Here is a 14,098-nt window from a genome sequence, read left to right as displayed (position 1 = left end):
GCAAACCAGACAAAACACACAGCGAAGAAGACGAGCAGAGCTCGCAGATCCACCACCAAAAAAGTCGCCTAGGAAAACCACATCAGAAGCGCAGAATCTCATCCTAACATGCCTATGTCCACTAATAGAGTGCGATAGCGGAAACTAAAAAATCTTCTCCCCCATGGACAGACCTCCGAAGCTCGGCGTCGCCTTCAGATCCTGAGCGCGGATCCGAACACGAGAGCCGCCACGGCCGCCACACCGGCGGAGAGGACCGACGGGGTGACGGCGCTCGCCGGGTTGGCGGGGCTGGGAGCCGGGGCCTCGACTTGGGCGGTTGCAGCGACCGCCATGACGGCGAAGACGAGGGCCACCAAGGCCACGTTCGCGAACTTCACGGCCGCCATTGCCACGATCTGGAGCTTTTGCAGGTCTTTCAGAGGTTGCGGGAGAGGGCGAGGAGAGCTTGAGAGCGAGCACACTAGGGTTTCGAGAGCGAAGCGAGAGCAGCACAAAAAGGTGGTGGAGCAGAGTGCGAATGTATATAGAGAGAGGGTGTGCAGTTGTGGGCGGGCAGAACGGGCAGCTGCCCGGGTGCACAGCTGGCGATTTTGTTGGTGCAACAGCTGTGTTTTCTGCTGGTGGGGGGCCCGCGGGGATTTTCCAAAGAAAACGCGACTCTCGTTTTGTCGTTTTGAGATGAGGATGTCTCGGCGGAAAGGCGGTTAAAACGACAGGCGGAGGTCGTCGTCTATGGCGTGGTCGGAGGGGGAAGGAGAGGGGAAGGCAAAGTCATTTGCAATGGGAATCGAATGAATTTCGATCGTCGTGGTGGTTGAGCGACGTCGTTCCCCAGTTTGACGGTTCAGATTTATTTTGTGAAAGCGACTGGTCCTTCGCGGTTTCGTCGGGGGTTTAACCCAACCAGGCTCACGCGCCACTTCCCACGGTGCCATCTGTCACGTGCCAACTCGTTGATCATAAGCGCGTGGAGGGCACCGTGGATCCCGTCGAGCGGGGCTCGTTCGGGGAAAAGAAAAGGATAGGTGGCCATCTCCCCCCGTTGTGCGAAAACACACGCGATCGTGTTGCCATAAGTACAGCGAAGATGCCTTAGGCGGAGGGACCCACATGCATCGATCTGTGCGGCCCAGCAGCCAACCAACAAGAGATCGACACGTGTCCACGGATCCCGGTCCCTCTTTTATTCTTCCCGACAGGTGTATGGTCAGATCCGATATGCTAGAGGAGACCCGTGTGCGCTCCGTTTCCAGAACCTTCGCCGAGTCGTCTCGGGGTCGCGGTCGGATTGTATGATCAGATGACTAAACTTAACGTTGATGCAACAAAACCTAAAAACAAAGTAAAGCGAGTTGTTATCGCGTGCATACGCATTCTAAAGAGCTAATCTTACTGAACGGAATTGATCTTTAGGATAAAAATATTTCTTGCATATATCACACTGCGTATTCAGTAAGATTCTTTCCACACATCAATTAATAAGACTGATCTTCTTAATTTGGTGCAATTAGGATTTGAGATTGAAGATGTGTTCGAATTCGGCTTATTTACTTCCTTTCTTCACTGGTTTGTTTCGCACCGGATCGATGAGCATTTATTGTCGCACAAATGCAAGTTTATATCTTTCTTAATGTCATCAGTTTAGTCAAAAAGAATGGATATGCCAAGGAAATAGTTTTCCTTTCCTTCCGGATTTCACGGAGCAAGGATGTGAATCAGGGGACTAAAAAGCAAGAAAGCATCTGAGGTCAGATTTTACGAAAACCATGTAGGTTTTTTTTTTTTTTTTTTTTTGGGGGTCAAAACCATGTAGTTGAGGACCCAAAAAGAAGCAAAATTTTAATTTTACTTCACCCAAACTCATGGTGATGCACAACACAAGGAACTACTGAGAAGTGACAGCAATGGCAAATGCCCATTTTCATATTCTCTCTCTCTCTAACACAAAATTCTTTTTTGGTTGGGGTGGTCCAATCATGGACCCACATTGCTGAAGATTCTATTCTCCCATTTTTTTTTTTTTTTTGGCAATCATTATGGAAGTGTGACATTCTTTGGTGGGTGAGATTTTGCAGACTAGGCACAGCTGTATGAGTGCAGAATAGGCATCAAGGCACAAAAAAAGAAAGAAAGATGTGGTGAATGATTAGTGTTTCCTCAAAACAGAATCATTCCATCATCATATGCATGTGTACGGTGCTTCTCCTCTTCAGCCTTACCAGAACAGGCACATGCCCACTTGGGTTTAAATCGAATTGAGTATGATGGTGCCTCATTTGGTTTTATTCTGTTCATCTGCTCTGTGCCAAGCATAGTGCTCAATCCAGGAAGCTTTTTGGCCCATTCCTCTGCCCTTCATGCTTTTTTTTCTGTGTACAGAGTCCTGCAGATGGAAGCATGACAGGATTTGATGGCCATGCCCCCTTCTTGGTAGTGGGACTTGGGGTGTTTCTGCTTCATGTTTCATACATTCTCGAGAGGCAATATGGAATTGGGCACTCCCCCAGTTTCCCTCAAAAACATTTCGCGAGAATGGAGAAGATATATATATGCTTTCTGCCTGAATAATCTGAGCAAGAACTAAATCAGCCGGCCTAACATCGACAAAATGAATCGAATGCCCGAGAGTTGTAGATGCCGTTTGCTCTTCCACAAACACATCGAAACCGGACAGCGACAGCTAAAATCACATCCAAAGTTTTCAAATCTCTCCAACTGTTGATAACAGAACATATGACTCAATACCTGCAGAAGCAGGGTGGTGCAGAAGACACAATTCTCGAAACAAAAACTCCCGATTTTTAGCATAAATCTCGATATGAAGCTAAAACTACAAGCTAGCTTCTACTCTCTGTACATCAAGAATATGTCGCCTGGGTGGTGCCTCTCATTATGCCTCGTGTACAAAGGATGAAAGCGAATGAGAAATGGTTAAGGGACCCGGACAGTTTCGAGCACCACCCAACACAGAGAATGTATAAAGGAAACTTCGAAATGCTTCCCTTGTTCGGTCCGGCATCTATTAATAGCCGAGGACCTTCGGAGCTAACTCTAGGAGAGGAAACAATGCACTCGGAGCGAACTTTCTCGCGAAAAGAAAACACATTGAAGAGTTTCGGCCATTGTAGGTGCAGCGATGGTTCTTGTTTATTTTCTGCAAAAATTCTTCTCTAATATCAGACTTTCCAAACGTGGCGGGGTGAGCGCCGCCTCTGGACCAGTCCACCCACGTTATACTTCTGTTGGCCAAGAGATTTCCTGCTCGGATGGTCAGCATCGTTGGGAAATAGTGCTCGTCGACATAACATGCTGGCCTACAGAAACTCTCGAATTTCGGGTAATAAGTAGCATCCTCCACGATGTTTATAGCGAGCTTTCGATTGATTTCGAACCATTGCGATCCTTTACGCCATTGAGAAATGTTCACTTCGGGGGCCATATTCTCATTGTATCGACCTCTCCCATATGGTCCGGGATCATCAAATGCACCCATGAAGCTATATCTGGACTTCATAATGTAGTGATAGATGAGGCTGAAATTATACAGCGGAATGCATGATTCAGAAAGAAGAATGAACCACTCATTGGATATGTCTAGCAATGCGTTGGCAATGAGTCTTTTCTCTGCATCGCACATGCTCATCCTGCCCCACTCAGACACCTGAAGGACAAAAGAACAAAGAAGCAAACTATGAAAAGATAGAAAGAACAGAGAAACTTAGATTGAATACAACAGCTATGCAAGAAATATGAGCTAAGTGAGCGTAAAAAACTGTCCTCAGTCCCCTCAGCACAGCATAAAAGCACCCCGTGAGAAGATTAGCGTAGCCACAAAAGCATGATCGATAATAGCTATTATTTATTTTGCTGCCCATGCTAACTCTTCACATATAAGCAGAGAGAGCACAAGGGAACTATCAAATGCAGCACAATATGTTCCTTCACAGATGCGTTTTTCATTTATATTGTGTACCGAATTTACATCCAATTTAAATACTCCAAAATGCACATCTTTGTAGTTTGTATGTATCTTTTCAAAAACATCATACAGTGCATAAGCCCTCTAAATAAGGATGCCCAACCTAGAATAAGTAGCCCTGCCATAATTCAAACGTCAAGTGTCATCCTCACTTTAGACTCCCAAAACACTAACGGCAAATGAACTTATAAGCATGAGAAAAAGAGGAACAAAACCAGTCTATACCGTCTACTGCAAAAATTTCCCAGAAGGAGCAAATTAAAACTGAACAATCCAAACAATGGAAGCATGCAATAATCCCAATTGACAGGTCAGCAACTATTGTTCACATAATGTAGATAACGGGCGAGCCATGGCTCTCTCAGAACTCAACAGACTGACAAATCTTCCATCGAGTTGAATTTCAAGCATCTATATTCTTCAAATATTTTCCATGGAAAACTTTATCCTGTCCATTTCTAACCGTGGCACTAAAGCTAGTCATAGAAGACTCCACCTACAACTATCAATCCAAACCAATTCCAACTATCTCACTTCATCTTACGATTTAAAGACAACAATATTAAATGAATAAGAGGTGAGATACTCCATAGCCATGAAGATATTTACCCCACAATTCAATTCTCAGTCCAACAAAATTCCTACTCAAATATCCCATATAGCTACTCCACATGTGGCCTGTAGCCGACTACAGTTCAAACATTCCGCCGATTATCTGTACATCAGGCCTCACCAAAGTATTGTCCAGCCAGTAGATGAAGTTCAAATCCAGAGGACAACAAACGTTACATGTACATTACTTGATAACAATGGCGATGTTAGATAGAAGATAGCCATGATACTTGACTTGTATCCCAAAATCATATTTCCTAGTCATGTTTGCTAATGGCTGCTACCAGTGGTATGCTATCACCCAAACGAGGCCCTCAACCTCAACCTAACTGACAGGAGATTGTGCCCTGCTAAATAGATTTAAGTTCTGAAATTCCACAAGGCCTCACCAAAGTATTATCCAGCCAGTAGATGAAGTTCAAATCCAGAGGACAACAAATGTTACATGTACATTACTTGATAACAATGGCGATGTTAGATAGAAGATAGCCATGATACTTGACTTGTATCCCAAAATCATATTTCCTAGTCATGTTTGCTAATGGCTGCTACCAGTGGTATGCTATCACCCAAACGAGGCCCTCAACCTCAACCTAACTGACAGGAGATTGTGCCCTGCTAAATAGATTTAAGTTCTGAAATTCCACAAGGCCTCACCAAAGTATTATCCAGCCAGTAGATGAAGTTCAAATCCAGAGGACAACAAATGTTACATGTACATTACTTGATAACAATGGCGATGTTAGATAGAAGATAGCCATGACACTTGACTTGTATCCCAAAATCATATTTCCTAGTCATGTTTGCTAATGGCTGCTACCAGTGGTATGCTATCACCCAAACGAGGCCCTCAACCTCAAACTAACTGACAGGAGATTGTGCCCTGCTAAATAGATTTAAGTTCTGAAATTCCACAAGACCATCATTCACCTGAAAAAATTAACACTCCAGAAGGAACACAAACCAAAATGACCCAGACCAAGAAACTGCTGAGCTCAATATATTTGAATTACCAAGAAGACCGAAAATTGAAATATCTGAAACCAGATGTGAGGAGAATCATACCTGGCTTGGGATTTGCCTCTTGTAAAATGCCGACGAAGGACGAAAGTGGGCATGGAATGATGGATGGGAATGGATATATATCGAATAAAGCCCCTCGTGGCCCTTGAAGAACCTCTCCCAAAGAGGAGCCAGTGGCAACGGCCCCTTGGTCAAGAACATGAAAGCAATCTTCGGAACTCTTCTGAATGGATACTTCTTGATTTTAGGAACAAGGGTTGCTCTCCAAAATAGTTCCTTATCAGACATATTGTGGAGAAGATCCGACGGAGGCCGGATCCAACGGTCTAAACTATTGGCTTCTTCATAGCACGGCTGAAAACCGGACTTAGCATTTGTAACCATGCTTTGAATCCCAAACCGCCGAACAGTATATATACTAATGACTGAAAATGCAATACACACCAACACAAAAGGCACAAATAACTGAAGCAATCTTAGAGGCAAAGCCTTCGTTTGGTTCGTCCGATTCGCCACAGGAAGATCCTTGCCTTCCTCTGATAATACTGCCCTTGCTTGCATATCTACAAATCACTTGTACCCAAATTCTTCAGCAAAATATCAGATCCACAAACACCCCGTGCAACGGCGAAACTCCATTGAATTCACTTTTAGGATAATCGTCCTATAAATCTCTGTCTCTCCAACTTTAACGAACAAACCCCTGCTTTCTCTTTAACCAGACACTAGTACAGATCCAACTACGCAAATAACGCACCAGAATCACCTTCCTAGACAAAGAAGACAAGAATTTTAAAAGGGCACTAAACAAGATGAGATTTTATCGCCCAAAATCGACTACAACGCTCGCGAATCAAACCTGGGCCGATGATCCGGTATTCAGCGGAAAGAAGAGAACTTTGCAGCACCGTGCTCACGCAGATGCCATGGTTTTGGGTCAACAGGAAGTCGAGGATGTTAGGCAAAGTGGGGTTGGTCTCCACCACAAAGAGAGAGTACAACAGAATGGCAGTCGAGGTAGAGAGACGGAGAGAGTTTGTGGGTGGGTGACGAAACTGCGGACTCGTTAATGTCGGATTCTGAGTTTGGCTTCAAGAGATTTTGCGCAGTTCTGCGGAATCAAATCTCAGGGGAGCGCGAGCGACGGATGAACGCGAGAGCTTTGCTTTGTCGGGTCGCTTTACTTTCGTTGATTGATGAGGTGGGGCAGCTTCTTGATACTTCATCGGGCTAATGGCGTCAAGGAGACGATTACAAGGAGGAGGATCGGATTGTTGATTACAAGAATGGTCAGACATTCTGTCGTGTCAAAACGTGTCCGCACCTCGCTTGTTAAAATGTAGTTGAAGTGAAAACAATACGAACGTCGAAAGAATTACCACACATAAATCACAACATGCAGGAGTCGGGGCATTTAAAGTTACAAACTTTTCGTAATTGCTCATCTAATCTATGCTTCTCAAGAGCCGATTAATCAACGCTTCCGAAATAAGACCAAAGATTAAGGACAAATAGATAGTTGAATATCAAATTCTTTATATTTGATGAATCGATGGGATATGCAATCTATCTAAATTCTTTTGAATAATTGAATTCGGCAAGTCTCCTTAGATCAAAACGGCTCGGACAACAATAGCTCCTCCTAATACACAAGTCTTATTGTATGTTTCATCCTCGTTTGTCAAAGTCCTTTTCGTGGTGCCCAGTTGTGCCGTGTGGATCTTTGTAGAACTAAATACTAAATACCGATGAGGTTACTAATTTTGGCACATGATGATGTGATCTGTAGCATATTTTACAAGGAATGTGAACGCAATTTCTCAATTGTTCTTTTAATGGCACGACGAAAGTTCCTTTGACTTTCTTGTTTTCATTTTTTTTAGTGTGGTCTGGAAGATGACATGGGTGTATGCAAAAGTGGCTAAATAGATTATGACCTATAATGTGATAAAAAAAAATTGAGTTAATATCACGAAAATTTCAAACTAGTATATTTATAATAAATTTATCAAAAATTATTTTTTTATGATATAAAATCGTAAATTGGTACACTTGTGATAAATTTACTCTTAACTAATTTTTTTATCACAAAAAATCTCAAACCGCACCCGTAACAAATTTGGCCTCCGTTAGTTTTCACTAAATTTTACTTTCAAATTTCTAAATTGGATGATACGTGGCAGTTGACAAGTGCATCATTTGGGGGGATTTTTACTCTTTGTTTGTTACTTGTATATTAGTTTGAGATTTTTTGTTGCATTAACACAATAAGTTAACGGATGATAAATTTGTCATATATATACTAGTTTGAGATTTTTTTGTGATAAAAAAATGGCTTGGGATAAATTTATTACATAGATACTAGTTTGGGGTTTTTGGTGATCAAAGAAATAGTTCGGGGGAAATTTATCATAGGTGACTAGTTTAGGATTTTTTATGTTAAAAAAAATAATTTGCAGTAAATTTATCACACGTGCATCAGCTTGGGGATTTTCATGGTGTTAACACAAAAGGAACGGAGATGATTTATGGAAATAGGAAAGAAATAAAATTTTTAATTAGTGACAGCACAGTAAACTCTAGAAATTATGTTAATAAATTTTTGCTTTCATAGGAATGTTGACATCGAAAATCGGGTTGGACCTTAAATGGCTACAGAGCCCACAAGAGGAACGCAAAGCCCATGGGGAGTCATGCTGGTAGCCGAGAACACGACAAATCGACACTAAGTTAGATGTACATATCGGCAACACCATGAATTCTGTTTGTCACGCCGACGGTTATGTGAAGCAGTTAAGTAGTATTTTAAACCATTTAAAGGATAAAGCAAGCAATTACCGAAGCCAATTTGAGAATTTAGGGATAAGGTGCACAAGTAACCGTAGACATGGTTATACCATGTGCTAGGCTATAAGTAGTCGGAGACGACTCTTTATTAGGGAACAATCAATCAACAATCAAACATTAATCGTTTACTCTGCAATCTATCTTATCAAGCATCTATCTTTTTTCGCAATTCACTTTTATCATCTCGTTTATCTTTTTGCCATTTACTTTACTTCTTCACCGGGATCGTCACAAAAACCCGTAAAAACAATAAATCCGAAGCTACGCCTTTCGGTAAAAGATCTTTTATCGCGGACATTTTCCAGTGAAATAAGGTAATAAACTATTTATTCAACCGACCCAGCTCTCCATAAGGCGCACTCATGTGTAAACACATCGGAGGGTAACTATCTAATCTATGGATGAATTTTTTTTTATATATAAACCACCTATCGCGTCTCTCTCATCCGATATGCAAACTCTGAAGTAATACGTAAGTGTAGAACATCCTAGATTTTGATCTCGATTTTAATTTGATCATCAGATAATATTGGCGTCGTCAATACATAGGAATCGTCAACGTAAGTATGCAAATCATGGTAACACGTCCATTACTATAAAAGATAGAATATTCTCCATCTTGTTTGTCAGAATTGCTTTATTTTAAACCTAGAATGGAAGGACCATGGTCACAACGTGAAGGCATAGTGGGAGCTCCACTTTACACGACAACGTTAGGACTTGCATAGAAAGGATTTGCGGAAGCTCGCATCGTTGTGAGACTGCATGAACAATGCCGTATAATACATGAACTGCAGTGAAACCACGGACTTGCATGCGCTTTACAGGAAGGTGGCCTTGATGATGGCGTCGGGCATGAACGAACTTTGTGGTAGGCCTAAGTTTTAAACGAGTTCTAGGATAAAAGCTGTCGAGCATTCCTTGTGTTCGATGGAGGGTAACTGCGATTTCATCGCAGAAACTACTGTTCTCTCTTTCCACGTTAAGATTCGAAGACGCTGCACGTTGACAACATCTTAGGAGAAGACAATGAAGTCCGATCTTGGGTCTTTCGAGGGGGTATAAACACGCGAGTCGAACGGAGTGCACCGATTCAAGGCCGAGCTACATCAGGTTTGACTAAAGCAGGAGAGTTGGCCTGGCTCGGCACAATCGAATGCCAACCTACTAGGAATTGTTCGTGAGCACAGTAGTTCAGGTTAGGCTCTCACTTGAGCCCGGCAAGTCTTCATTCCTTTTGATTTCGTGTTTTTTCAGACAAGAATTGGGTTTAGGCCTTGCTTGACGGGCCTATGCGAAGAGCCAAGTCTGCTCGGACAATGCGTAAGGCGGCAATGGGGGCGAACGAGCGACCTACAAAACCCATGCTTAAATTTCGGTGTTCAGTCTGCATTGAGATTTGATTCGATTGGCCACGCGCACTTTGCGAGTCCAACAGAGGTCATGAGATTGTTTTGATCCGAATTGCTGGTCTATCTTTCATGAGCCAGTGTTAACAGAGATCCTTCACTAAACCGTGTGCTTAAGTTCACGGAAATTCTCTGCTGCTTTTGCGTGTTACTCTGCAAAAAAAAACAAGAAGTTTGAATGAATGAGACTTGGATGGTAAGAAGGTGAGTCATGTGCATTTTGTGCTGCTCCATGTAGTTCAATCACATGCCACTGATTCCCTGCTTTTTACCATGACAGCAGAGCATCTCTTTCCTGGACATGTCGTGTGTTCCTCAAATTCTATTCACAGTCCTCTGTAGTTCAGGCATAATTGGATAAAAATGGGCAACGGTCTGTGCTCTTCTGTTCTCAATGTGAAAAGGGTCTGCATTACACTGGCAGCCGTCTTCATCGGCTTGAGGGCTGTGGTCGAAGCATCAACTTCTCGATCCAAGAAGATGATGGAAGTTGAAGGAAAAATAAACCGGCTCAAGAGGCATGCAGTAAAGAGTGTTCAGGTATTTTTAGGCCCTTCTATATCAATTACTTCACATACTCCTCTCAGTTTCGCCATTACCTTTTCACGGTACAGCTAATGGAGGATTGCTAAGATGACATCAAAACTTGGAAAGTAGAAGATTATAGCATGTCTATATTACTTACGGCACCGAAAGAGGAGATAGAAAATGAGATTTTAGTCAGTCAACCAAGATAACGAAGAATAGGCCTTGCTTCAGTTCTGTAGTTTGGACCAGGTATTGCCTCAAATGATACTTCGTTGCGCACAGTGCCCTGTCGGTTTGCTTTAAGATCGCAGCAAGGCCTAAGCAAAAGAAATTTGAGCATAATGAAAGCATCTGCATAGAGATATTTGCCTGAAATGTCTGGCTATGACTACCCACCGTTTTTGTTCTGGCAGAGCGAAGATGGGGACATCATTGATTGCATCAATATCTATAAGCAGCCTGCTTTTCGACATCCAGCTCTAAGGAATCACACAATTCAGGTCCGACTTGAAGTTTCTTCTCTTTACCCTTTTTCCTCCTCCTCCTTTATATCTTTGACACAATATACGAGGGAGTTAATCATTTCTTTGTTGGAAAGAAGCAAACGGTAATGATTTAGAGCCTCTATGTAATGACGAATTCGCACGGCTCTCACTATGTTTTGAGCTCTCTTCTCCTAATTCAGATGGCACCGAGTGACAATCCTTCTATCACGATCACTGGAATTCCTGAAGCATTCACGAAAAGAGACACAGGTTCTTCCATGTTTGGGACATCACAGCTGTGGCTAAAAAGGGGAAGCTGTCCCAAGGGGACTATACCATTTCGAAGAATTGAGAAGAATGATACGGTTAAAGCGAGTTTGCCGGTCGACTACGGAAGGAAGAAGGCCCGAAATTCCCATCCAAGCACCGAGATGGATGAGAATAAAGTTCAAAACCTCCTTCAGAGTAATCACTCTGTATGTATGCATTTTCACTTTTTTCCTTTTTTTCGTTTGGGGAGATTTATGTTGACAGTTCAGGCCAACACTTACATTTTCGACATTGGTTGTACTGTGAACAAGATGGCCATATTGATGACAGAAGGTTACAGTTACACTGGAGCCAAAGGAGATATTAAAGTTTTCAACCCGCACGTAGAATACGATGATGAATGGACCACTTCTCAAATCGCTCTAAAGAGCGCCGTTCTCCAAGATTATGAGTGCGTCGAATCTGGATGGGCGGTATGCATAAATCAGTGCTTAACAAACTGAATGATGAATTTAGTTTAACCGAATGACAACTATGTGACAGTTGCTTTCCAGTAATTCTACAGCGACTCCTAATGATTCCCAACTTTTCAGGTTAATCCTGGCGTATATGGCGACCGGAAGACTCGGTTTTTTGTATATTGGACAGTAAGCTTGTCATCTGAACTCTTCATTTAGATAAACATGACAAATACACCGGGTCTCATTGGCAGCCACTGCAACAAATTTTTCTTTTTTTCGATAGTACGTAAAAGTAGGACTTCCATTCACACCTTGACTTGATCATTGTTTGGCCTATCGTTGGTATGGCAGTGCAAAACCAATGTTGTGTCTTCCTCTTCTGTGTATCAGGCTGACTCCGGGAAAAAAACCGGCTGCTTCGATCTCACTTGCCCCGGTTTTGTTCAAACGAGCAGCGAAATTGCCCTCGGCGCGGCCATTCACCCCATCTCAACAACAGATGGCCTTCCATATCAAATAACACTTTATCTCTTCAGGGTCAGATAGTACTGATCTATCGACATACCACTTGGAGAATTCACGAACTAGTAACTTTTAGCTTCTCTGATGAATTGAAAGACGTTGGTAATGACTAATCCATGCGATTTCAGGATCCAAACACCGGCAACTGGTGGGTTCAATATGACGAGAAGACGAATGTCGGTTACTTCCCGCCCGAGCTATTCACCTACCTACCTCAAACTGCACAAACCGTGCAGTGGGGAGGCGAAGTTTATAGCTCCAGAATTGGGGGATTTTCGCCCCACACCTCGACGCAGATGGGGAGCGGGCAGTTCCCCATCCTTGAAGAATCAAGCGGATATGTGAAGAGGATACGGGTCCGTGACAACTCGATGATCCTGAAGTTCCCGGAACAGATTGACCACTATACAGATGAGTTTAGGTGTTATGATGTGAGATTCCTTGGGGATTATACTGAAGATCCCGAGTTTTTTTTTGGAGGTCCTGGAAGGAATGAGTTTTGCCCCTGACTAGACATCGAGGTTACTAGTTTCTTGTTTTTCAGCCTAATCCTCATATAGCAGATGTTATGAACAGAGTTTAAAGAAAAACATACGACTGTATTTTGCCGTTTAATTTTCACTGACAGAACACCTTTCTTACATGTCTTAGAATTTCCAACCTGATCAATCAGCGGGCTAAACTAAACCTGGAGGCACAGTTGAAGCTTATATTGTCTGGAGCTGGCCCTAGAAGTTAAGCATGAAGTACAGGCCAGAACACAGTAACAAACTTGCATGGGTGAAGCCCCATTTGTCCAAAATATTAATCTCTGTGGCTTTTATACCACAATCACAAGGCCCTTTACGAGATTAACGAACCGGAAGTTTGCATGTTTAAATTCTGCTTCAGTTTCCTGATCTTCTTCTGCTAAGAAAGTTCATGCTCTTAATCAGCATGCTTGGCAAATTTTCTTGCTGTCAGTTTCGGTCAGTTTCTCGCTCAAGATGTAAAGAACACAATGGTATTCGTCAGAGAAGTGATAAAGATTGACCTTTTTACTGTGTTGACGTCACCTGAAGTGTTCAAAGTTCAATCAATCTTATCCTAATTACAATGAAACAAACTGATGAGTGCTCTCTGTTTTGACCGAAGCAAATATGACAAGTGATCAGTTACAGTGCCAAATCAGGATTTTGCAAGGTTCTTGCCTTTCTTGGAAAAGATTGGATTGGTTTTGAATATCCCCTTTTATGTGTATTTCAATCCTCCTTAATACCTTCCCCTTCAGTCATTTCCATGCTGAGATGCAAGAGGAACGATGGAGAAAGTGAGATTTATGCTTTTCTTGGCTATGATGACATTGTGTTGGGCCACATTGGCTAATGATGATGATGATGATGATGATGATGATGAAGTTGATAGCAGATTCAGGCTTCTCAATAAGCCTGCAGTGAAGAGCATTTTTAGGTATCATACTGCCTTCAGCTCCTCTTGAATAGGCTTTCTGCTGATATTCATTCATGATTTGAAACACCAATCTGTGAGAATTGCATCAATTAGGAGATGCCAGCTTTGTCCACCCATTTCGTGATCTCTTGGCCTGAAAAAGACTTCTTTCATTACTGGGGGGGCAAAAAGAATCTCCGACCTGATATCTAAAGTTCTCTCATCAAGCATCCCTGATACTTGCATAACAAGGAACTTCTAAAAAGTCGGAGATTTCTTATCGGTACCGAGCAAGGACATGCCGAAAAGGATCCATCCTCGCCCGTCGTCGCATGCATCATACGGAGCGAATTCAGAGCACCCAATAGTCACAAGCTTTTTGACTCCCTTACTGAAGACAATGATGAGATTGCTGATACAACAGGCAAAACACTCTGTTGACTGAAATGTCAAAACAGAGAATAACAAATTCACTGACTTAGGAATACAAATAGTCTGGCAAGTACTCCAATCAATTCAGATGGTCAATAG

The 14,098-nt window shown here is 42.5% G+C and overlaps 2 protein-coding genes across 2 annotated transcripts; one reads left to right on the top strand and one right to left on the bottom strand.

The window, feature by feature from the left end:
• Positions 1 to 2,689: 2,689 nt before the first annotated feature.
• On the bottom strand, positions 2,690 to 6,901 carry LOC115756761 (glycosyltransferase BC10-like). Its single transcript, XM_030696663.2, has 3 exons — positions 6,477 to 6,901; positions 5,660 to 6,387; positions 2,690 to 3,664 (listed from the first exon to the last, which is right to left on the bottom strand). Exons 2-3 carry the CDS (start codon positions 6,176 to 6,178, stop codon positions 3,026 to 3,028), a joined length of 1,158 nt encoding a protein of 385 aa, XP_030552523.1. The 5' UTR covers positions 6,179 to 6,387; positions 6,477 to 6,901; the 3' UTR covers positions 2,690 to 3,025.
• A 3,268-nt stretch (positions 6,902 to 10,169) lies between these two features.
• On the top strand, positions 10,170 to 12,878 carry LOC115756788. The gene is made up of 7 exons (XM_030696702.2): positions 10,170 to 10,413; positions 10,815 to 10,901; positions 11,087 to 11,362; positions 11,468 to 11,629; positions 11,750 to 11,803; positions 12,008 to 12,154; positions 12,268 to 12,878. Exons 1-7 carry the CDS (start codon positions 10,237 to 10,239, stop codon positions 12,646 to 12,648), a joined length of 1,284 nt encoding a protein of 427 aa, XP_030552562.2. The 5' UTR covers positions 10,170 to 10,236; the 3' UTR covers positions 12,649 to 12,878.
• Positions 12,879 to 14,098: the final 1,220 nt, after the last annotated feature.

The sequence above is a fragment of the Rhodamnia argentea genome, chromosome 4, assembly GCF_020921035.1.
Source record: "Rhodamnia argentea isolate NSW1041297 chromosome 4, ASM2092103v1, whole genome shotgun sequence".
In the NCBI taxonomy this organism is placed as follows: domain Eukaryota; kingdom Viridiplantae; phylum Streptophyta; class Magnoliopsida; order Myrtales; family Myrtaceae; genus Rhodamnia; species Rhodamnia argentea.
The sequence above is the reverse complement of the archived record's forward strand: the minus strand, read 5'-3'. Positions and strand labels throughout refer to the sequence as shown.

Coding starts and splice junctions, on each gene's coding strand:
- LOC115756761 (XM_030696663.2), bottom strand. CDS start 6,178: ATGCAAGCAAGGGCAGTATTATCAGAGGAAGGCAAGGATCTTCCTGTG. Junction 3,665..5,659: donor AGAGGCAAATCCCAAGCCAG/GTATGATTCTCC, acceptor TTTGTCCTTCAG/GTGTCTGAGTGGGGCAGGAT.
- LOC115756788 (XM_030696702.2), top strand. CDS start 10,237: ATGGGCAACGGTCTGTGCTCTTCTGTTCTCAATGTGAAAAGGGTCTGC. Junction 11,804..12,007: donor GGTTTTTTGTATATTGGACA/GTAAGCTTGTCA, acceptor TCTGTGTATCAG/GCTGACTCCGGGAAAAAAAC. Junction 12,155..12,267: donor TAACACTTTATCTCTTCAGG/GTCAGATAGTAC, acceptor ATGCGATTTCAG/GATCCAAACACCGGCAACTG.